Source organism: Mchenga conophoros, linkage group LG3 (assembly GCF_057382185.1).
Source record: "Mchenga conophoros isolate Kocher_MC1m ecotype Shallow Benthic linkage group LG3, M_conophoros_male_GT1.1, whole genome shotgun sequence".
In the NCBI taxonomy this organism is placed as follows: Eukaryota; Metazoa; Chordata; class Actinopteri; order Cichliformes; family Cichlidae; genus Mchenga; species Mchenga conophoros.
In genome coordinates this window covers 32,914,781-32,938,118 of record NC_140528.1, presented here as the reverse complement: position 1 = coordinate 32,938,118, position 23,338 = coordinate 32,914,781, and the positions used below count along the sequence as shown (strand labels likewise).

Below are 23,338 nucleotides of genomic sequence, written 5' to 3'. Positions count from 1 at the left end.
TGGAGGTTTTAGCTCTTTAAACAGTAAAGTTACAGGAGGATACAGATAATTATCAGGAAAATGTCCTCGGTTTGTTAAAATGATCCCGTCCGATAACACACGAGAACAATAAATGTATCATTTTCTGTTGTAACCCACAAACTGAACGGTCACACTCATCTTTCATGTTGTCACTAAAACATCACTCCTTCCACGTCTAGTTGGTCGTGATGGAGGCGGAGTGCGTTGGGTCCGCTTTCCCTGCCCAGCCGATGTTCCTGACGCAGGGAAACAGATCCTGTTGGGGATCCCTACCTTGGCACAACACCTGCCATGGTCTTTGCACACTCACCACAGTAAATGCATCATGTTGTCAGCTTTACAGTATCATAGTCAGAGAAACTGGTCAGGCCGCTCTCTCTCCACAGAGCTTTTCTTCAAATTTTTTATTTCTCTCTCGCTTTTGCAACTTTGTACTTTTGTGTTACTCGCAGCAACAACTCCACCTCATTGTTAGTCCATTTTAAAACTCGGTGCTTTTCCTCCACCTTTTGCCGCGACGTTTCAAACAGCTGGAAAGTGAATAAGCAGCACACAGAAATGAGACCGGTCGAATCATCTTGCGTTTCACGCATGCGCAGGACTGGAACGTAAGCGTTTTCAGCCGTCTTAATGTGGACGCACAACTCTGTGAAAACGACTGAAAACACTAGTGTGGACGCGGAGCGCTGTTTTCAAATCTATCTGGGCGAGTGTGGACGTAGCCTAAGTGGCACCATGGAGAAATGAGGTGGCGCTCTAGACCCTGATGAAGTGAACAGAGTGAAGATTTGTGTAGAAGCAGGAAGTGTGATCAGCTGCACTCACCACTGTTGCTGAGAGGAACCTGATGGACTCCAGTGAATCTTCTTTTAGAGACAAACAGGACTCGACTGCAGCTCTGCTGCTGCTCTCTCACACTTTCACTTCTGCAAAATGACGTTGAGCTTCTTGTTTTTCAGGTGTTGCTCCGCCTCTTCTTGCCTCTCCCTTTACAGGAATCAGCCGGTCTGTACTCAGTGACTGTGTGCAGCGGGTGGGAGGAGTGAGGAGTGGTGTGTGGGTTCGCACAGTAATGACGGCCTCAGGTGATCAGGAGAAACTCACCTGGATTTCCTTTTTCCACAGCAGACTGAGAGCTTCAGGTGGACCCTGAAGGAGGTCTCAGACACAGGTGGTAAAAGTACACACAGTCTGTACTGAAGTAGAAGTACTACTGTTAAAAATACTCCAAGTACTAATTCAACTTCTTTACTCAAGTAAAAGTAAAAAGTAGTGGCTGTGAAATGAGAGTAAAAAGAGCTGATTGAAGAACATTTCTAACACGTGTTTATACAAAGCTAACTGAACCATGTGCCCAGAAAATGGCACAGCTCATGGTGTGTTTGAAAAGCTGGGAAATCTAATATTGGATGCACTTAAGCTGCAACTGGGAACCAGCAAAGTAACACATTCACATTTAATGAAGTTTGGTGTGAGTGAGCAAGTATTTCACTGAGGCAATTCAGTTCAGGGGGATGTGTAGGCTGGGATATCATCCACGTAGGCTTCTAGTTGAACAGCGTTGACCAGCCTCATCAGGAATGTTGCTCGTTCACGTCTCCTAAATTTTTAAATCCAAAACTTCAATTATATTGTACGAAATGGTCAGGTGTGACAAAAGCATGTATGCATGATTACAGTTTTTACTGCCACGAGGACTGGACCGGATTCTGGACCGGAGTTTTTCCCATTTTGTGGATAAGCTGTCGGTCCTCCGTTTACCTCAGCTGTCAATGCTGGAGCTGAGAAATGTCCACTTTTATTTACTCTCAAACAGGGTGTAAAACTTTGTGCAAGTTAATAAAGCTCACTGCTGACCGAGGACAGCCATGCTGAGGTGAGCTGTCGACGATATGCTAAACTGTTGGTTAGCGTTGGTATTAGCCTCTGTTAGACTGTGCCAGCTGCAAACAGCAGCTAACAGAGGCTTTTCCACTTTCCTTGAAGTGGATCCTTCATCATTTGTTTGTATTCATGTGTTTTTGGCAGTTCTAGTAAATTGTAAACTCAGTCAAGAAAATCTGGATAAATGACAGATTTGTGTATGAAATGTTTTTAAGTATAGTTTTTAAAGTACTTCATCTGCAAACAGACTGTTTTTCAATGAGGCCTAATACTTTTCTTATGTTGAAAGCTGATAGAGGACAGGGTTTGATGAATGTCTGTGAGAGATTAGAGATTCAGAACAGAAACGCTAAGGCTGCTAGTGTTTGTCTTTATACCATTTTTCTTGTATCCACTGATATTAGCTAATAAATGTACGGTCTGTACATTTCTTCTGTGTGTGATGATGATTTATTTGTATAAACGAAAAAACTAGCTGTCACAAAACAAATCAGTCAAATGTCTGATGTTCTACATATGTATATGTGTTACAGTGCTGCATTTCTGTCCTGACCTTTGACCCCATGCTCAGACTAAAGGTTCACACAGGCTGGTGTGTAAAAGCAGCTAACAATGCATTTCTGTGTAAAGCATCATTTGTAGTAAACATTTAATGCCTGTTTCAGTTTTACACAACCTGATGGAAAAGAGAAGGAGAGCAAAGGTCAGTGAAGGGAATGACTGTAGTGCAAATACAGGTGATGTCAGTGAGGATGTGACCCTGCTGCCCTCTCCTAAACAGAGGAGACATTGTTACCCCAATACTGTCAGGCCAACATCAGCAATAAAACAGGGAAGATGTGGGGTTAATGCGCACTAATGTTAAAGAAGATTGTGTCACAGGGTTTTAGAGAAGCATTACATGTTAACTACAGTAGCTCCATAATGAATGAGTAACACGGGAAAAAGCTGTCCTGTAAAATTCAAACAAATCAAACAGTTGGAGCTGTTTAGTAAAGGAGCCGCCGACTAATATCATGTAAAATGTTTAAGAATTCAAGAAAATTACCGTATTTCCTGGACTACAAAGCGCACCTGAATATTAGCCGCACAAGCTAAAATCAGGGGAAAATCCTGTTTTGTACATACATTACCGCACGTGACTAAAAGCCGCAGGTGTTTCAATGTTGACTTATCATATGTAAGAGAATATGCACAAAGTGAATTGTCAGGAAAGAGATGGCTGTTTGGAGACACACCCCTTTTATTAATATTTTGAAAAACAAGTTATGGGTACATATTTGCAAAACTTTTTAGGTATATGTACAAGTAGCGGTAATTACAAGTTTACAAGTACAAAACATGTACTGTGCTTCATAAATGGGTACCAAATGTAGTATATAACAATAACCTACAGCACACCAGAAAAATAGCTTCGGACTACTATTATGTATGAAGCAAGAATTATTGTGTGCTATGCAAGCCATCGCCAGTAGGGGGCACCACGCCCAGTTATGTGTGTGTGTTACTTCTGTGTTATCCCAATAAAGAAGAAGTCAACTTGTAAACAAACTATTGTGTGTGCAGTCTGACTCGGCATAAGCTCTAATAGTGTATTGACACTACAGTGGAAATATAACAACTACCTTTTAGGCTCAGGTGCAGCGACACGGCTTTAACAAGAAGAAAAGTCAGTCATTCACCATCTTTCTCTTCTTCCTGCGCACTAAAACCACCAAAGTCCTCTTCTCCAGTGTCGGATACGAACAGGCTCAGGATGGCTTCGTCATCCACTCTCCGCTTCTTTCCTTCGTTGTCACTTTCAAAACCAAAGAAATCCTCGTTGTCAGTGTCAGAGTTGAACACCCTCTGAAGGGCCGTGGCGGTGTCCTCCTCTCCATCATGCAGCAGTCCAGCCCTTCGAAATCCGTTGGTGATCATGGATGTTTTCACACTTTTCCACGCTGTCAGATTCCACCGGTGGAGTTGAGCATAACTTGCTTCTCGCAAGTTTATCGCCGCTCATCATCTACGCCTCCTGCTGAACGCGAGGAGGAGGAGGAGGAGGAAGGAGGAGGATGGGAGATATGAGTGGTGATGGTGGTGGTTGTTGTTGTTGTTGTTGTTGCTCTTTCTGTTGTTGCAACAGAGATTGGTGTCACAGAACCTGCAGGAGAGATGAGGAAGCTGGTTCAGTCAGTTTATCATCAGCTTAGCAGATTGGCTTTAAACAGGAAGTGATGTCAGTGTTCTGACCTCTGACCCTCAGAAAGCTCTGAGGAGATGATCCAAACTCATCAGTAGAACACCAGTAGAGACCTTCATCAGACTGCTGCACTTTAATGGTGATTATGTGCTCTGATTTAGGTCCAACAGGACGTCCATTACAGTAGAAATAAGCTGCAGCTGTGCCACCAGTTTTCTTCTTACAGCGTAGAGTGACATCACTTCCTGTCCTCACAGGAAGTGCAGGGATCTGCAGGATCACATGTTTATCTGAGGAAAAGACCCACAGAGTGATGTAGAGGTGGTATAACAGTCTGCTGTTAGTCTGATGAAATGAAAGACTTTATTACCTGATACAGTGATGTTGACTTCTTCACTCTTCTCTCCAGCTTCACCTTCACACCAGTAAACTCCACTGATTGGCTCGAACTCAGCAAACAAACAGGATGAACCATTGAACCTCCCGAAGCCCCGCCCCCCTGCTCCACATGACTCAGTCCCACTTCCTGTGTCCCTCTTCACCGTCCATCCATCAGAGCCCAGCTGACCGTCACATGTCAGAGACACTGAGGCTGCTGTGAAGAACTGCTGAAGGTTTGGACTGACGCTCAGAGAGACTGGAGGACAGACGGACAGTTTCTATCAGTGTTTACACTCAGTGTTTGTCCTGGACCATGGTGCACTTCATCTACTCACCTGCACAAACAGTCAGTGCAGACAGCAGCAGCACACACACACCTGCAACAGATCAGAGGTCACTGAAGGTCAGAGGGCAGGAAATTGTAATCTGTTCCTGTGTGGTTCTGGAAACATCATTCAAACCTGATCAAGCAGATTTGGTGTAAAATGCTCGAGCTGAATTCAAATGGACTATTTTTCCTTTTAATTTCTTTTTAGGTAGAAATTCTGAAATTTGACCTGCTTGTTTTGCAGGCCCTAATTCTTTTATATCGATACGTCTGCAGGTTTCTAAGTAGTTGTTCAGTAAGTAAAAAACTACGGATTCTACTAATCACAACATTAAACCCAACATTAGCAGGTTCCCATAGCCAGTGCTGGCGAAGGTAGGTTAGGCCCAATCAGCTCTTACTGGCTAAGTAAAACAGAGACATTTAAAAAAGCAATCAGAGTTAATGAACCATCAAACCACCGAGATCACTGGATTAAAGTTAGGCGACTTTGGCAATATCAGCTGCTGAGTGAGCAACCTGAAAAATCTGTTTAGTAAACATTACAGTCGTTTGAGTCCCGCTCGTCTAAATCGCCATCAGAAAATTAACAAAGCATACAGAAAATGAGGAAAATCCGACGTTAATTCTGAAAAACCAACTATCTTCAGTCATTTAGTTAGACTCAGTCAATCTGGTCTGAACAGAGGAAGTGATGATTACAACAGGCAGATAAGGAGAACATGTGGTACATGCAGCTAGGAGCGGTGGTTTCCTGAGTAAAGGTTAATGTTTGATGAAAACAGGTCACTTTCCTCTCTTACAGACACGACATGAAGCTTCAGCTCTGTGAGTCAGTCCAGATTACAGAGAAACGCAGAGTTAAACTTCTAAATTTTAAAGAGTTTATGCAGTTGAAACAGTTTTCTGTCATTTGCTGTATCTTCATACACTCGAGTTAAATATGAGGTGCTTACAGGAAATACACCACTTGATTTGTGTCCAAACACACAAACAAATATCAGATACAACCAGCCTTAGATAAACAAAAGAAGTAGTGATCACTTCTTCTCACTAAGGAAAACAAAACCAACAGATCTGAACAGATTTCATGTGAGAGAAACTATCAGCGAGAGCTTCCAGCTGCTGAAAATAGGCTCTTTACCTTTGACCTTTAGTGTGTGTTGGAGCTGTGATAAAGAATTGAAGAAGGGAGGGTTTGACTCACCGAGGAGCAGAGCGACAGATGAAGTCCGCATGTTGTCATGTTGGAGACCGACAGCAGAGTGATACCTTCAGCTTCACCACTTCCCTGTTAACATCATCAGCTCGTCACGCTGCTGCTTCTCCACAAGGACGAGCTGTTTCTAATACACTCGTCTTCATCAGAATCAGAGAAACTTTATTGATCTCAGAGGGAAACTGAGTTATCATAGCAGCAAATATACAAGAAACAACATATAAAATCAGTGTAGAAACAGAGATATGATAACAAAACTATTAAGATAAACAGATGAACACAAAGACATGGGACTAAATATAAATATACATATGAACGTGAAAAGACAAACATACAGTCCTGAGTGGACATAAATTATATGTGCAGTTTGCTAATACTGCAGTTCATGCAGTCTATGAACAGCTCAATGCTCCTTCTGAGAACAGGAAATAACAAAGAGAATACAACTTTATTTATATAGCACATTTAAAACCAGCAGTACCCCAAAGTGTTTTACAGTAATACGATCATTTATAGGAGGGAAACATTAAAAGCCAATAAATACACCAACAGGTGGAGCGCACTAATTTGCTGCAGTGCAGTGAAAATATGTAAAAGAAAATACAAACACAACTCGACTAGGAGATTATTTAACAATAAAATTAAATAATTAAAACTACATAAAAGAACATTTACAGGATACAGACAATAACTAGGGAAGGCTAGATTGAGTAAATCTTTTTATTAAATTATGACCCCTGTGACTTTACCTGTAAGCTTCTCACTGGGAAGCTGCAGTTTCAGATCGCTATGAAAGTCCCGTGACCGACTGTCACTGCAAGGCTGCTGAGCTTGAACAACTGCCTTTACAAACCCAGTTACACAAGATCTGGGGGCCTTCGTAAAATGTAAATAACAACAGAAAGAACTGTTTCGCAAATCTCAGATTTCATTTTTTATTCACAATAGTATGCAGAAGTCATTTAGAAAAAGACTGAGGTTGTGATCAGGAAGATTTTTCATTTCATGAAGTTTCTGCATCTATAACCAGAAATGGTGGAATTATGTAAAAACATACAGAAAAATGTGTCAGTGCTTCTTTAATTACCTTATTAAGCAGAGAAGACATCAGATCATCTTTTTTTAATGGAGTGTTCGCCCAGGGTGCCAAACAGGCTAGCCTCTGCCTATTACTAAAAACATAAATAAAAACATTTAAGTTTGTGGTTTTAAGGTGAAAAAATGTGTAAATTTTCAAGGGGTATGAAGACTTTTTCAAGCCGTCCTAATCCCACAGATGATCTTCTGTAAGGGAAGTGAGTCTGGAATCAATGAGGCAATTAAACACCTGGTTGGTGGCAGAGCCTGTAGTGTGGATGGGATTCACTCTGAGTTCCTGAAGGCTCTCGATGTTGTAGGGCTCACTTGGTTGACAGGCCTTTGCAACGTTGCATATCTGGGGCCCTTGACTCTCAGACTCGGGTAGTGGTCCCCATATTTAAATATTGGGGAGTGAAGGGTGTGCTCAGACTGTAAGGGGATCACACAACCTCAAAGTACAAATTTTGACCGAATTTTTCTTCCTTTCAGCTGATTGGTTAACGTCATGTCAATCACAAATTTAACAATCCAATGAGAGAACAGATGGGTTTGGCTGTTGGAGGGGTGCTTTACTGAGCTTCAGGTCCTGGAGGTAGTTCATTCTTATGGTTCTTATGGGCTAAAATTGTTGGTTCTTCAGCCTAATTATTATTAGGCTGGTAACAATAATAATTATTGTTATTATTAGTTTTCTTTTCTTTCTTTAAAAACAAACAAACAAAAAAACCCAAATCTTTTTTGCACACACACCAATTTGCATCTATAGATGCACAAACATAAATGTTTTAGATATTTTGGTTTACAAGGTTACAAAACTCAGTTCACAACTAGTCGGTCAGATTTACAAGTACAAAATATTTATGACCACAATTTGAGCCCATAGATGTGTGTGGAGAATCAGTTTGTGTTGAACATGTTTCATCTTCACGAATCCTCACAGTCAAGGGAGGAGGAGACAGGGAGGCAGGAACCAATGAGAGACAAGGAGGAAACTGAAAAGAAGAAAATAAAGAAGAGTGAAATAAATGAGACAAGGAGAGAGTAGGCAACGAAGGAGGAGTGAAGGATGAAGGAAACTTTGAGACAAGAAGATAGAGGCAACATAGGAGGAGGCAGGAGATAAAGTGAAAGAAGAGAAGGGTAAAAAGAGTAAAGAAGCGATGAAGGAGACATACATAGAGGAGGAAGGAACAATGAGACTGGAGAAGTAAGAATGTGAGAGTGGGGAAGACATGGTGGAAGGAGGGAGGAGACAAGGAGGCAAGATGAAAGGAGACACATAAAGGGAACAGAAATAAAGAAAGTTAATTTTGGACAATTTATGCCTTTATTTTCAATCATGTGACTCCGACGCCCTCTGCTGGTCAGTGCTAACATCACACAGCTCACAGAAGAAACATTTCCCTTTGTTTGCACTCAGGTTTATTTCTGATGTCATCACTCATCTCTGTGTCTGATAGAAGAGACAGGTTACTGTTAATGTTTGTCTGACTGACACAATAAAGCCTAAACATTTATCTTTACTGACTTTAGTCACTTTGAATCAATAACCAGGATCCATTTACCTGACTTTACCTGTTTAAACTCATTTGTGCCTTCAATGCTACATGGAATATACAAAGGAGCACGAGGAAGATGAGGAGAGGACTGAACAGCGCTTGCCTTGCCTGAAGATCATTACCTCTCCTCACCAGCAAGTCTGCAGCTCTGACCTCAGTTTCCATCATTCATTTTCCATTTGATCTTCTTCTTAGAAGGGTGAGGCACGGAGAGATTTCCAGAGTGAAGGTAAGTTGTTCGAGGTCCAAGGGATGAGCTTAAGGTAGAGTAAGAGACGTGGAAAACTAAGGCACACGAGAACAAGGGACATAAAAGCCAGCTCCAACATGGAGTAGCTGACTAACTGTTGGAGAAGGAACGTCAGTGTGAGGCTTAAATATCTCCAGCCTGATTGCCAAAAATCAGCTCCAGGTGAGTGGAGCAGATGAAGAGATTATGGGCCTGCTTGGGGCGGATATGAAAGAGGTTCAAGAACCTGGTGGAAATTTGCAGCCACTCACCTCGATTGTAACGGAATGACACACCAGTAAACTCCACTGATTTGTTGTTTGTTTGAGTTGATGCTCCCCACTCAGGCTCTCAGCAGCTTTGGGTAAGTGGACAGTAAAGGTACTGCAGGCAGGTCTTGCAAAATAAAAAAGCACATTCTTGAAGGTTAGATGTTTATTCCACCTCAGCTGTGGGATGAACAGTGTGAAAAAGCTGTTTCATGGATTCTATTTGCAGGTTTACGTCCTGTTTGAGTCTCACTTTGCTCATATTTGAAGCTCATCATCAGAAAGTAACAAAGCATACAAACTCTGAGAGAAATTAAATTTGACTCAGTTGACATGATGGAAAATTTGTAAACAGAAGAGGAAGTGAAGACTATACAACAAAGGCCGGTCAGACAAACATTTAGTACATGCAGCTAGCAGCTGTGGTTTCCTGAGTGAAAGCTGATATCTGATGATTGTTGGCTGATATCTATACAAACCATCATGTTACAGAAACTGAAAACATCTCTACTTGATTTCCTCTTCACAACATGACAAACAAATATCAAATAAAACCAAAACACAAAAGAAGATGAGTGAACTCTTCCTGTCGCCTAAACAACACATGAAACTGTGGACAGACCTGAACAGATTTGATTTGAGAGTCAGTCAGTGAGAGCTCACACTCTGTTAGTGTGTCTATCTGTGACAGATGAGTGAAGCACTTCAGTGTTTACACTCAGTGTTTGTCCTGGACCATGGTTCACTTCATCAACTCACCTGCAGTGCAGACAGCAGCAGCACACACACACCTGCAACAGGAGGTCAGAGGTCACTGAAGGTCAGAGGTCACTAAAGGTCAAAGGTCATTTAAAGACACTGTTAATTTAATGTTACAGTCACATAGTCTTTGGCTGTTGCCAAATTCAGAGGCCGCATTTGTAGGCCGAATACGTCACAGTGAGGCGATGAAGGTTGTTCATATTTGAAGGCTCCTCCAAATGTGGCCCACAAATGCGTCCTCTGTCTCCCCAGATTTGAAGGATGGTTCTCGCGAATCCTTCATGGGCCACCATAAATGCAGCAGCAAGGAGCATTAAGATCAAATGAATATCGTGGAGGGGAAATCAACAGAGGACAGGAAATCTCTACCTTATCCCACTGGGATTCAGCATTCTGAACAAGCTGAAGATGAGAGAGCAGAGCCTGGCTGATACCAAAATAAAGACTATCACAGTAATCAAGCCTGGATTAAATAAATGCATGAATAACTTTCTAAAGTCAGCAGATTACAAAATGTTCTTATTTTTTGCCCTGAGCTGGAAGAAGTTGGCTTTTACAACGGAATTGATTTGTTTCACAAATGAAAAACTGCCATGAAAGAAATCACTTGCAAATTTTTTAATCAGGAAGTTCTGGAGTTTTCCAAATGGCTAAGGTCACCCTAAAGATAATGACGGGGCTCAAATCGTAAAATCTACGTTCTTTGATCATTTACATGGAAAATATTTAATGTCAACCATGATTTTAAATCATTGGGTTAATCTAGCAAAACTGCACCAGCTGTTTGTGGTCAAACAGCCGCTAAAAAGAGCTTAGTAATAGTAATAACATGATAATAATAATAGTAATAACATCTTGGAGATTGAGAGACCAGTGACGGACATCTAGAGCAACTGTAAAATTGGCATGCAGTTTTTGCACTAAAGGAAAATCACTACCATCTCATGCGCCTACCACATTGGCGCCAGCTGTGGCCTCAAGGCTGGAGCTGGACAACAAGACCTTTCTCCATGATAACAGACTGTGTTTAGAATATTCGTTCCCATCCTTTGCACCCCAAACACCTCTGCATGCTTATCTCCAAGGCCGAGGTCAGGGGGCAGATCTGGGCCCAGCGCATGCTACAGGACCAGATGTGCTGTCTACACCGGCTTACTCCCACCCCTGTTGCTTGTGCTTCCATGGTGTACTAAGATTCGTTGAGCGCTTAGAACAGGTACTGTGAAGGGATTGGCTGAACAGCTGTCCCAATCCAAGGAATGGGTGCGAGTGCAAGGATAGGTTGTGTCTTGGCCACTGTCACCCTAGGAGTAGGGACAGGCATGGGAAGTAGTTGGACACCAGCCAGGGTGCAAAGGTGGACTGGGCCTTGGATGTCCTCACGCTGGGAGCAGGTGACAGCTGGACACTAGCTGTTGCTACCTGAGGAACTGATATGGTTGCAGGGACAAGCGGAGCCCTAGCTGCTCTAGGCAACTGGGACTGACTGGACCACAGCGACCACCATTCAGGGAACTGGAAAGGGTGCAGGGGAAGGCAGGGTACAAGCCTCTCTGTGAGCAGGAACAGGCAGAGAGACTGGCTCTAGGATGGTCACGGGAGGGCAGAAACAACCAGAAAGAAAGAAAGCAGGGAAACTATAACTGATACGGGAAAATTCGACTGAACCACACGGCGTTGTTGAGGTGGAACTGCTGAGTGAAACAAAGCTGACCTTGAGGAGACAGGCATTTGAGGAGGGAGTTTGTGGGTCGTCTTCTTCCTTCTACTCATCATCATCATTCTTAGTTTACTGTAGTTCATGAGGTCATGGTATTTCATTCTCAGTAATAATTTGATCCAGTTCAGCACACTCTCATGTTCTGTCAGACACTGTTTATCTTTTCTTTCTTCATGGCGGGAAACAGTCCACAACGTTTGAACAGCAGTTAAACTGAACTTAAACACATAAAACACTTCGTGGTTTATCACACCGGTTGTTTTACTTTTGATCATTTCCCACTGGTGTCAACAAGGAAGCCCTGTCACGCAGAGACTTCAGCTTCTCTCATCAGTTAACCACACGAGCAGCACCTGTTTTGATGTGGGTGAATGAACACTCGACTCTGGGAAAAACAGCTACTGACTCAGGTGACTTCACCATTTATCTGCTTTTGATGTGACTGCTGCGTCTCACACAGGAGAACTTTCTCCCGTCACTTTGGTGACTCTGCATCTTCATCAGCTCCTCGTGTGGAATCCAAAAGGTGGCCTAACCTCATCTTTGATCTCTCTCTGAGCGACTTGTCAACTTTATTTTTCACCAAACACACATGGATAAAGAAAATTTCCCACATTTATTTTGGAAAAGGGCAGACGTTCATACTAACCTGAACTGACTCACACTATGTACCAATCACATTCTTCCAGTGCAGCGATCTGTTGAAGCTGCAGGATCAGTGCCACGGCTGTCTGACACTGTCACTGTCCCATTTTTCAAACAGTGACTCGACCACAGAGACCACAGTAAAGGTTTAGTGGAAACCAGTGACAACGTTAACTGTAAAACAGGAAACTAGCGACAGAGCTGCAGACCTGCTGTGGATCCTGCGTTCCTGTCCCACTTTCAAAACTTTTGATATATTTGAGGTAAAAATATTTTTTCCATGACCACATGTTACGACCTCAAAGTAGTGATGCTGTTTAAAACAAATAAAAACAGAATCTAATGATTTTCAAGTCTCATATTCTCTCAAAGACAGAAAACCAAACACATGTCAGAAGTGTAATTTTGTAATGCTCCTGTACAGCCTCGCCTTTTAACATCATTCTGGAAATGTCTGTGAACTGAGGACAGCAGCTTTTGGACTTTTTGGGAGTGGGATGTTGCTCCATCCGTGTCTGATGGAGGGTTTTAGCCGCCCAGCAGTCCTGGTTCTTCTTTGTCCTGCTTCTGGTTTCATGATGCTCCAGATGTTTTCATTGATGAAAGATCAGGACTGCAGGCAGGCCAGTTCAGCACCTGACTCTCCTACTATGAAGCTGCGCTCCTGGAATAGGTGGTGTGGTGAACTGTGTTCATTGACAGTCATTTCTGGAAGTGTTCCTCCTCCAGCTGTTGGTCTTTGGTACCACTTGGTTTTCTCTTCTTTTAACCTGGTTTTGGTATTGTGTTGTTAATAAAATATAAGATTTACAAATCTTTGTATTCTTTGTTTATTTACACATTTTTTAAATTTAAAATTTTTAGAAAATGGGTTTACATTTAAATTTGTCCAGAACAAGAAGCTTTCAGATTAATTTAGAGACAGAGGTCAAATACACATGGCAGCATGAAGAGGAGAAAAAAAGTCTCATCTTCTTCAACTCTCAATTTCTCTTGCTTTTATCGCTCATTTATGTCACCTGCTAGAATGTGTACCTGTAGTGTTTATGTTCAGGCTGGAGTAAATCACTTCTGGTTGGATGACTGACATCTTATTGGCTGACTCTCTAATGGTGACCTCGGCATATGTGACATCATTTGTAGAGGCTGGCTGGTGTCTCCCTGCAGAAATGATGTGATGTGAATGAACGTTGGTGATCACTTCACTGCTGTAGGATGTTTAGAAGACCTTCATAGACAGTCTGATGTTACAGGTACAGGATTCAGGAGCAAAGACTGGTTGATTATGGATTAAGCAGAGCCATGATGGCAGCATCAGAGTGATGAGACCACAGAACACTGTTCCCGTATCATACCACCTTAACAAGTGACAGCCAATCAGGAAAAACAACCCAAACTGGTGTTTGTGTCTGTGGGGTTTTAGTCTGAATCTCATTTCTAGGGAGCGATCCTAAAATTGAAACCCTGATGGAAGCTGTCTGGACCTGACTTTGAATGAGAGATAAGCCCAGTTTATATCAGTAATACTTTTCATTTTTATGGACCCACTTCCAGAACTTTTAAAACTTTTCAATTGGGCCATGGGAACGCATCAGTCTAAAGATGTTGGGACCCAGTGCTCTACAAAATAAATGCAGACAGGAAAGTCCCTCAGATTTTCTCAAGTGAAATTTCAAAATATTTTAATTTGCTGCTTGAACCAAAAGAGCCCAGGTGGGTCAGAGAGATATCATACCTGTGCGTTTCTTCCAAAGAAGCTGAACTAGAACCAAAACCAGAACCACAAGGACCAGAGAACCTACAGTAACAATGATTGGGATGATGAAGGAGGGATTAGGAAGAGGAGGAGGAGAACAGGAGATATGGATGTTTGCTGATGTTTTTGTTGTTGGTGGTGTTGGTGTAGTAGGATCTGCAGGAAAGATATGAAGCTGGGTCATTCAGTTTGTTATCAGCTCAACAGGTTTAAGCTTTAACAGGAAACAGTGATCTGACCTCTGACCCTCAGAAAGCTCTGAGGAGATGATCCAAACTCATCAGTAGAACACCAGTAGAGACCTTCATCAGACTGCTGCACGTTAATGGTGATGAGTTTCTCTGATTTAGGTCCAACAGGACGTCCATTAAAGTAGAAATAAGCTGCAGCTGTGCCACCAATTTTGTTTTTACAGCGTAGAGTGACATCACTTCCTGTCCTCACAGGAAGTGCAGGGATCTCCAGGATCACTTCTTTATCTGAGGAAAAGACCCACAGAGTGATGTAGAGGTGGTATAACAGTCTGCTGTTAGTCTGATGAAATGAAAGACTTCATTACCTGATACAGTGATGTTGACTTCTTCACTCTTCTCTCCAGCTTCACCTTCACACCAGTAAACTCCACTGACTGGCTCGAACTCATCAAACAAACAGGATGAACCATTGAACCTCCCGAAGCCCCGCCCACCTGCTCCACATGACTCAGTCCCACTTCCTGTGTCCCTCTTCACCGTCCATCCACCAGAGCCCAGCTGACCGTCACATGTCAGAGACACTGAGGCTGCTGTGAAGAACTGCTGAAGGTTTGGACTGACGCTCAGAGAGACTGGAGGACAGACGGACAGTTTCTATCAGTGTTTACACTCAGTGTTTGTCCTGGACCATGGTGCACTTCATCTACTCACCTGCACAAACAGTCAGTGAAGACAGCAGCAGCACACACACACCTGCAACAGGAGGTCAGAGGTCACTGAAGGTCAGAGGGCAGGAACCTGTTTCAATCTGGTCTTGTTCCAAAAACAACACATTAAAGGGGGGAGACCTTTAATTCACTTTTAAGGTTCTGTTTAGGTTTTAAAAGTACATTTAGACTTATAAACATCACACAAAGCGCCAGCTCAGTTTTAACACATGCTGACGAAACTATGTTGGTACACTTGGTCTGAATGAGGTGGGCGTCATATCTGTTTTGACAATCCAACACCCTGCACCTAAACATTTCCCAAACTAAGCAGATTTTGGGGAATTGTTGATTATTGGAAGCAGAAGAGAAACTGCTCCCCACTCAGGATTCATGAAGGCTCAGCAGTTTGGATGGATGGGCAATGGGGAATAAAGGAGTAAGGGGTACAGCAGGCAAGAAAAGCATTCTCAGGATTAAACAGTCAGAACTTATAAACCAAAGCCATGGGATAAGGGTTAGTTGTTTATTCAGCATCAGCTGCTGAATAAAAACCTGGAGAAGCTGCTTCATTGATTTTTATTCACAGGTTTGAGTCCCAGTTTGCTTCTGTTTGAAGCTCATCATGAGAAAACAAAATACACAAAAGTAAGGTAAATGACAAAAAACAGTCTCCAGTCCTTTCATTAGAGTCCACATAAAGGAAAGTTTGCTCTCTATAGTGGAAGTGAAGACTACATAACAGACCAGAGGAGCATGTGGTACCTGCAGCTAGCAGCTGTGGTTTCCTGAATGAAAATTGATCTTCGATAAAAAAAAAAAGAGGTTGCCTGACTTCTCTACAAGTCAACATGTTAAAGACAACAAACTGGATATGAAGGTCCAACTCTCTGAGTCCAGAACACACGATGGATCTGAACTTTAAAACAACAAAAACACTAAAGAAGAAGAGTTCACTCGCATAAATGTAACTTCAGACTTTGGACAGACCTGAAGAGATTTCATTTTAGAGTCAGTCAGTGAGAGCATCCAGCACACACTCTGTTACTGTGTTATAAGATAAATGAACGCTATGAGTGAGTGAAGGATTTCAGCGTTTGACTCACCGAGGAGCAGAGACACAGATGAAGTCTTCATGTTGTCGGGACGACGACTGGCAGCAGAGTGACACCTTCAGCTTCACCACTTCCCTGTCAAGATCATCACGCTGCTGCTTCTGGACAGCGAGGACGAGGAAGAGCTGGTGATGCGCAGTTAGCTGATTTGGATCAAAGCTAGCTCCTTATTTGGTACAGAGGAGGGAAGTAGAGGGCGGAGGTGGCTGTGAGCTGGGGTTTAAGAAGCTGCTGTACATCCAATCATCCAATCAACACTTAGGAACTCTTTCAAACCAGCAATCAGCAGCATCCACCTGCCTCAACAGTCAACACACACATATCCATACTCACATCTCAGAGAAAGCAGAGAAAGATGCACACCATCCCGTGGGAGGAGCCAAACGTCTAAAAATATTTGACCATGTGATCATGTATCATGAAATTTACCCCCACCCCAAAATCAAACATTTCTCCCCTAAAAGAAATGGACTTGGGGTTCAGAGTGTGTTTGGGGAGTGTGGGTTCATCTTGTCTCCACACTGGGTGAGTGCTGAATATTTGTATATGTGTGTATGAGGGTGGTGTATGTTTGTGGTCTGTGTGTGCATGTTTGTCTATGTCTATGTGTCAAGTCAGGTCTCACATACTGGCTCACTCCCGGCGGCTGCTTGGCATCCGTGACTCCGTCAGGCTACTTTGGGGGGTGGAGGACCCTCAAACCTCGGGCCGCTCTGGTGCAGCTGGCTGCCGGCCCTCTCTGACTTCTGCACTGTGGCTACTGGGTGACGTCCCATATAGGCATCTCTTCAGCTCTTTCAAGGAGGGTGGAGCATCTGCCCATCCGGTGGTCCTCGGGGGGGGGGGGGGGGGGGGGGGGCTGAATCTATGACTCCCCACACCCACTATCAGATCTTTACACGGACAAACCTTTTGAATATAAGTTCACACAGGTGTGCGTCAAGATGAACCGAATCAACCTTTTGGGACTGCAGGGAAGCGCACTGGCTGCCTCGAGAGCGAAATGCCGTGACCTGTTATTGGAGATACAACATCAGGAAATCTTTATATGGTGTTAACCTGCTGTGCCCAGAAAATGGCACAGCTCATGGTGTGTTTGAAAAGCTGGGAAATCTAATATTGGATGCACTTAAGCTGCAACTGGGAACCAGCAAAGTAACACATTCACATTTAATGAAGTTTGGTGTGAGTGAGCAAGTATTTCACTGAGGCAGTTCAGTTCAGGGGGATGTGTAGGCTGGGATATCATCCACGTAGGCTTCTAGTTGAACAGCGTTGACCAGCCTCATCAGGAATGTTGCCGTTCACGTCTGCTAAATTTTTAAATCCAAAACTTCAATTATATTGTACGAAATGGTCAGGTGTGACAAAAGCATGTATGCATGATTACAGTTTTTACTGCCACGAGGACTGGACCGGATTCTGGACCGGAGTTTTTCCCATTTTGTGGATAAGCTGTCGGTCCACCGTTTACCTCAGCTGTCAATGCTGGAGCTGAGAAATGTCCACTTTTATTTACTCTCAAACAGGGTGTAAAACTGTGTGCAAGTTAATAAAGCTCACTGCTGACCGAGGACAGCCATGCTGAGGTGAGCTGTCGACGATATGCTAAACTGTTGGTTAGCGTTGGTATTAGCCTCTGTTAGCCTCTGTTAGCTGCAAACAGCAGCTAACAGAGGCTTTTCCACTTTCCTTGAAGTGGATCCTTCATCATTTGTTTGTATTCATGTTTTTTGGCAGTTCTAGTAAATTGTAAACTCAGTCAAGAAAATCTAGATAAATCACAGATATTTTTAAAGTACTTCATCTGCACACAGACTGTTTTTCAATGAGGCCTAATACTTTTCTTATGTTGAAAGCTGATAGAGGACAGGGTTTGATGAATGTCTGTGAGAGATTAGAGATTCAGAACAGAAACGCTAAGGCTGCTAGTGTTTGTCTTTATACCATTTTTCTTGTATCCACTGATATTAGCTAATAAATGTACGGTCTGCACATTTCTTCTGTGTGTGATGATGATTTATTTGTATAAACGAAAATGTCACAACACAAATCAGTCAAATGTCTGATGTTCTACATATGTATATGTGTTACAGTGCTGCATTTCTGTCCTGACCTTTGACCCCATGCTCAGACTAAAGGTTCACACAGGCTGGTGTGTAAAAACAGCTAACAATGCATTTCTGTGTAAAGCATCATTTGTAGTAAACATTTAATGCCTGTTTCAGTTTTACACAACCTGATGGAAAAGAGAAGGAGAGCAAAGGTCAGTGAAGGGAACGACTGTAGTGCAAATACAGGTGATGTCAGTGAGGATGTGACCCTGCTGCCCTCTCCTAAACAGAGGAGACATTGTTACCCCAATACTGTCAGGCCAACATCAGCAATAAAACAGGGAAGATGTGGGGTTAATGCGCACTAATGTTAAAGAAGATTGTGTCACAGGGTTTTAGAGAAGCATTACATGTTAACTACAGTAGCTCCATAATGAATGAGTAACACGGGGAAAAGCTGTCCTGTAAAATTCAAACAAATCAAACAGTTGGAGCTGTTTAGTAAAGGAGCCGCCTACTAATATCATGTAAAAATGTTTAAGAATTCAAGAAAATTGTTTCACTTTCTTGTACACAAACCAAAGAAACTTCCAGACATTTCACCAGAAAAAGATGAATCTGTTGATCTCACAGTTTTCCATGCTTTCATCTCCTCCAGTCTCCTCACGTAGTGCAGACTTTACTCAGTCAAGAGTCCAGCTCGTTCAAAACTCTGCTGCCACACTTTCAGCATATTTAAAAAACAGCGCTACACTGGCTACCTGTGATTTTACCATATTAATGGCTACTTTTAAAGCGTTCCTTGAGCTTGTTGAGACCCACATTACAAATGATGTTACATCCTCAGATCAGAGCCCCAAATAAAGCTTATTGTTATTCATGTTTTTATTATTGGCTCCAATGGAGAGGTTGTTGTTCAGTTCCACCTGGAAACACAGATCCCGTTTGAGTTGCCTCAGGAAGCTCATCTAGTGCAAAACTGCCAAATCAAACATGCTGAGCTACCGGCTCCACCTGTTTATTATTTATTAATAATAAATTATAGAATGTGTTACTGTTTATCTGCAAGACCTTCATTAGGAACCTGGAATTTTTAATCATTATGCTATTATTATCATTTCAAAATGCCAGTCACTGGCTGTCACTACAGGTCTGTGCTGGACTTTCAGTAACAGCCACTTCCATGCAACAACTGCCTGAAGCATAGTACACTAAAAACTCATTCTTTGCAAATCCCTTTGCAGCCCTGGCAAAAGCCTGCTTTTAGTAAATGGTAGAAGGACTGGTTCTTATGTAGCACTTATATAGCGCTACTCTGACGCCACAGCCAGGGTTCAGTTTATCAGCAAGAGACTTTTATTTAAACAAAGGAATAAACTGAAGGCTTATTTTTGGCCAAGACAAACATCAAAGTTGAAGGCAGCTGGACATTTGGATGCAGAATGTACACTTTTTAAGCCATGGCAAGAAAAACAGATGAGCAGGGCCTTCATACTGAAAAACAGGACTGTTGTGATATTTTGATACCACGGTTAGCATTTACAGGATATTGTTTTATACAGGAAAACTGTTACTCAATAAGGCCCATCTACTAGTTGTTTTTCTCTTTCTCTGTGACCCAAGAATTAATGTGTAAGACTCACAAGCTGGTCCCCCAAGGTCGAAAACACCACAGAGATGAGACCACTTCCTTACTCCCATCCTCCCTTTTTCTTTATCTCCTGGAAAAGGCTCGTTAAAGGCTAGGTGGTTTGTTTCAGAATTCACTAATGAAAGAACTCTGTATTTTATGTCTAGGAGTGTATTTTGCTGGGATGATCATAAATTGTAGCTGAACTGATAAACTACACACAGGATACTTCTTTGCTCACAAGGCAGGAAGACGTTTCCTTATTTGGTCTGTACCGGTTTGAACTGAGAACTTGCTGACACACGAACCTTTTTTTTTCCTCTATATAAGCTGTTTTGTACTAAATAAACCTTTGAGTCGATTTGGGAAGACAACCTGAAGCAGTCTGTGTTTCCTTGTTCTCCCAAGCTGCTCCCGACGTCGTAACTAACCCAGCTGAATGGCATACCTGAGTGTTACTTTAAATAATTAGGAATCTTAGAAGGAAAGGACAGAACTCTGCTTATCGCTCGTGCCTTGGAGGGAAAACCGGGATGGACATTTTTTCCTTCAAGGACAAGCTCTAAATCTTAGCAGGGAGCTGACGGGACTGGCAGAGAGAAAATCCTCTTCTTCCCATCCTCCTTTAAATTTGATCTGGGAAACTCCATCAATAACTCAGCCCTGATGCACAAGAGAACGAGAATGAGTAGATGGTTAAAAGAGAATCCAGGAGATGGAAAGACAAGACGAATAGAGGAGCAAAGAAATTATCACAAGGACCCACAGTGGACAAAGGGTCATAATCATATTTTGTGAAGCAATAACTTGTTGGATAACAGCTGAATGTGTACCTGCAGTGTCCTCGGACTGGAGAAAACAACATGTGAGTGTGTATCTGTAATTTTATTGGCTGATTGTCTGAAGTTCATATCCTGATAGGTGACTTGACTCAGACTTGATGACAGCGTCCTTTCTGCAGGAATGAGAAAGACGAGGATTTAAACACGAGACAAATAATAAAAGATTCTAAACCGAAGACGTCTGCCAGCATGGAGCACAAACTGGGAGTCATCAGGACGCTACAACACAGAGCGAACACCATCCCCACAGACACAGCGGCCAGGAGGAACATCACATCAAGAAGGCCCTGAGTAAATGTGGTTATCCCAGCTAGTGATGTGTGGGTCGCGAAGGAAACTCTCAGAGCCGACTCTTTGACGTGAACGACACGAGCCGGCTCCTTATCGCGAGCCGTGGGTTTTTTTTCTCTCTCTCACCCTCTCTCTCTCACTTTTTTCCGCTTCACTGAGCAGAGGGGGGAGGGGCGGTAGTTACACTCAGTAGCACAGGAACAGAGCGGGACAGAGAGAGAGAGAGCAGGGACAACGTGACATTAGAAAGGTATAGTAAGGTAAGGTAAGGTAACTTTATTTATACCTAAAGGCAAGGTAAATTTGCTTTACAGAAAAATGACAGCATTTGACATCCCTTTAAAAACACACATACCTAGTAAATATATAAAACTCACTGTGACACATACTTTAATATTTCGAATCAAAAACAGTTCTTATTTAATTCAGTGACAGCAACGGGGACAAAGCTATTTTTATAACGCTTTGTCCTGCATCTTGGAAATAGAAACCTCCGTCCTGAGGGAAGAAGCTGAAATTCACCCCTTAGAGGATGGGAACCATTATTAAGGATTGATAAAGCCATCCTCTGTACCTGCTTAGAGTACAGGGAGGCTAAACAAGACTGTGGCTCACCTATCAGACGATTGGACCATCTCACTATCTGATTTAGAGAGTTTTTCTCTGTGACAGAGGTCTGACCGAACCATGCCACCAAACAAAAGGATAAAACAGACTCAATAAAAGAACGATAAAACAAAGTTAAAATTTTTTGGTCAATGTGGAAATGAACAAGTTTCCTAAAGCAATGAAGGTGCTGGTGACCCTTTTTACAAACTGATTTGCAATTTTGATCAAAGTTCAGTTTTTCATTTATTATGGTCCCAAGATATTTATATGATTGTACTTGCTCTATTTTCTGACCTTTAATTAAAGTGACTGCTTGCCCATTTTGTTGTTTCCTAAAATCAACAACCATGTCTTTTGTTTTAGATATGTTCAGCTGGAGATAAGACTCCTCACACCACTGAACAAAGTCATCAATGACTGGACCGTGGTTAATTTCACCCTCTTTCAGTAAGCTGACAATAACAGAGTCATCTGCATATTTAATGATGGCCCTGTTTTCATGTCTGCTCTGACACATATTTGTATAGAGAGTGAATAATAAGGGCGATAGGACGCACCCTTGAGGAGAACCTGTGGAGGAGAACACTGGGTCAGACAGAACCCCATTTATTCTCACTCTTTGTGACCTGTCAGTTAGAAAATCTAAAATCCAGCCCACCAGGTTTTTCCTGATTTCAAACTGTTCTAAAAGTCTTTTAATTAAAATATGGGGCTGTGTTGTATTAAAAGCCGAAGAAAAATCAATGAAAAGAAGTCTTGCAAAAGTCCCTTTACTCTCTACATGTTTAAGAATTAGATTTAGTAAAGTCAAAAGTGCGTCCTCCACTCCTCTGTTGGGCCTGTATGCAAACTGCATTGGATCCAGCTGATGTTCAGTCGCTTTCATAATCACATTTCTGATGATTTTTTCAAAGACTTTCATGACAACTGAAGTGAGGGCAACAGGCCTGAAGTCATTTAGAATTTTTGGACGACTAGATTTAGGGACAGGAACCACGACTGCTTCTTTCCAAAGAGAGGGCACATGTTGTGTTTGCAAGGATTTGTTAAAAATAACCTGAAATATAGGACTGAGTTCATCAGCACAAGATTTAATTAGGCGGCCACTAATATTATCAGGACCCTGGCTCTTATTCACATTGACTGTATGAAAGGCCTTTTTAACATCGCTGAGTTCAATGATAAAGTGCTGAGTATCTCTCAGTTTCTGTTTCAGTTCCAAAATATCCTCGCTAAAATCAGAAGAACTAAAACGAGCATAAAACATGTTTAAAGCATTTGAAAATCTCTGTCTGAATTAAAACCATCTAAAATGACCTGACTGCTGCTCTGGGGATTTTGAAACCCTGCTATGGTTTTCATACAAGTCCAGGCAGACCCCAAATTTTTTGCAGCAAATTTGCTTTCAAGAAGGTTTTTGTAGCTCTGTTTTGCTTTCAAGATCTCGATTTTCATTTCCTTGGTGGCTGTCTGAAAATCGGTAACAGCCCCCTCTTTAAAGGCCTGTCTCTTTTTCCTTAAACAGGATTTGACACTTTTAGTGACCCATGGCTTATTGTTAGCGTAAATTTTAACGCGCTTACGGGGTATAATCATGTCTTTACAAAATACTGCATAAGAGCTAGTAACATCCACCAAAGCGTCGAGATCATCTCCACAAGACTGAATAAAAACTTCCCAATCTGTACACTTAAAACATTCCTGCAAGGTAAGCACAGATTCTTCTGACCATATGTCAACATCCTTAGTCTTTGTCTTCTCTCGTTTTAAGACAGTTTTATAGATGGGCAGAAGATGCACACAGTTATGGTCAGAAGATCCCAGAGGAGGAAGCGGGAGGGATTTATAAGCATTCTTC

General features: G+C 42.2%; 2 protein-coding genes across 2 annotated transcripts; both read right to left on the bottom strand.

The window, feature by feature from the left end:
• Positions 1-3,896: 3,896 nt before the first annotated feature.
• Positions 3,897-6,037, bottom strand: LOC146578235 (uncharacterized). Its single transcript, XM_085267785.1, has 5 exons — positions 6,007-6,037; positions 4,807-4,848; positions 4,461-4,727; positions 4,141-4,380; positions 3,897-4,051 (listed from the first exon to the last, which is right to left on the bottom strand). The coding sequence occupies exons 1-5, from the start codon at positions 6,035-6,037 to the stop codon at positions 3,897-3,899; spliced, it is 735 nt and encodes a 244-aa protein (XP_085123911.1).
• A 5,179-nt stretch (positions 6,038-11,216) lies between these two features.
• On the bottom strand, positions 11,217-16,076 carry LOC146578234 (uncharacterized). Its single transcript, XM_085267784.1, has 7 exons — positions 16,046-16,076; positions 14,944-14,985; positions 14,598-14,864; positions 14,260-14,517; positions 14,018-14,194; positions 13,318-13,443; positions 11,217-11,470 (listed from the first exon to the last, which is right to left on the bottom strand). Exons 1-7 carry the CDS (start codon positions 16,074-16,076, stop codon positions 11,217-11,219), a joined length of 1,155 nt encoding a protein of 384 aa, XP_085123910.1.
• Between the last annotated feature and the right edge of the window lie 7,262 nt (positions 16,077-23,338).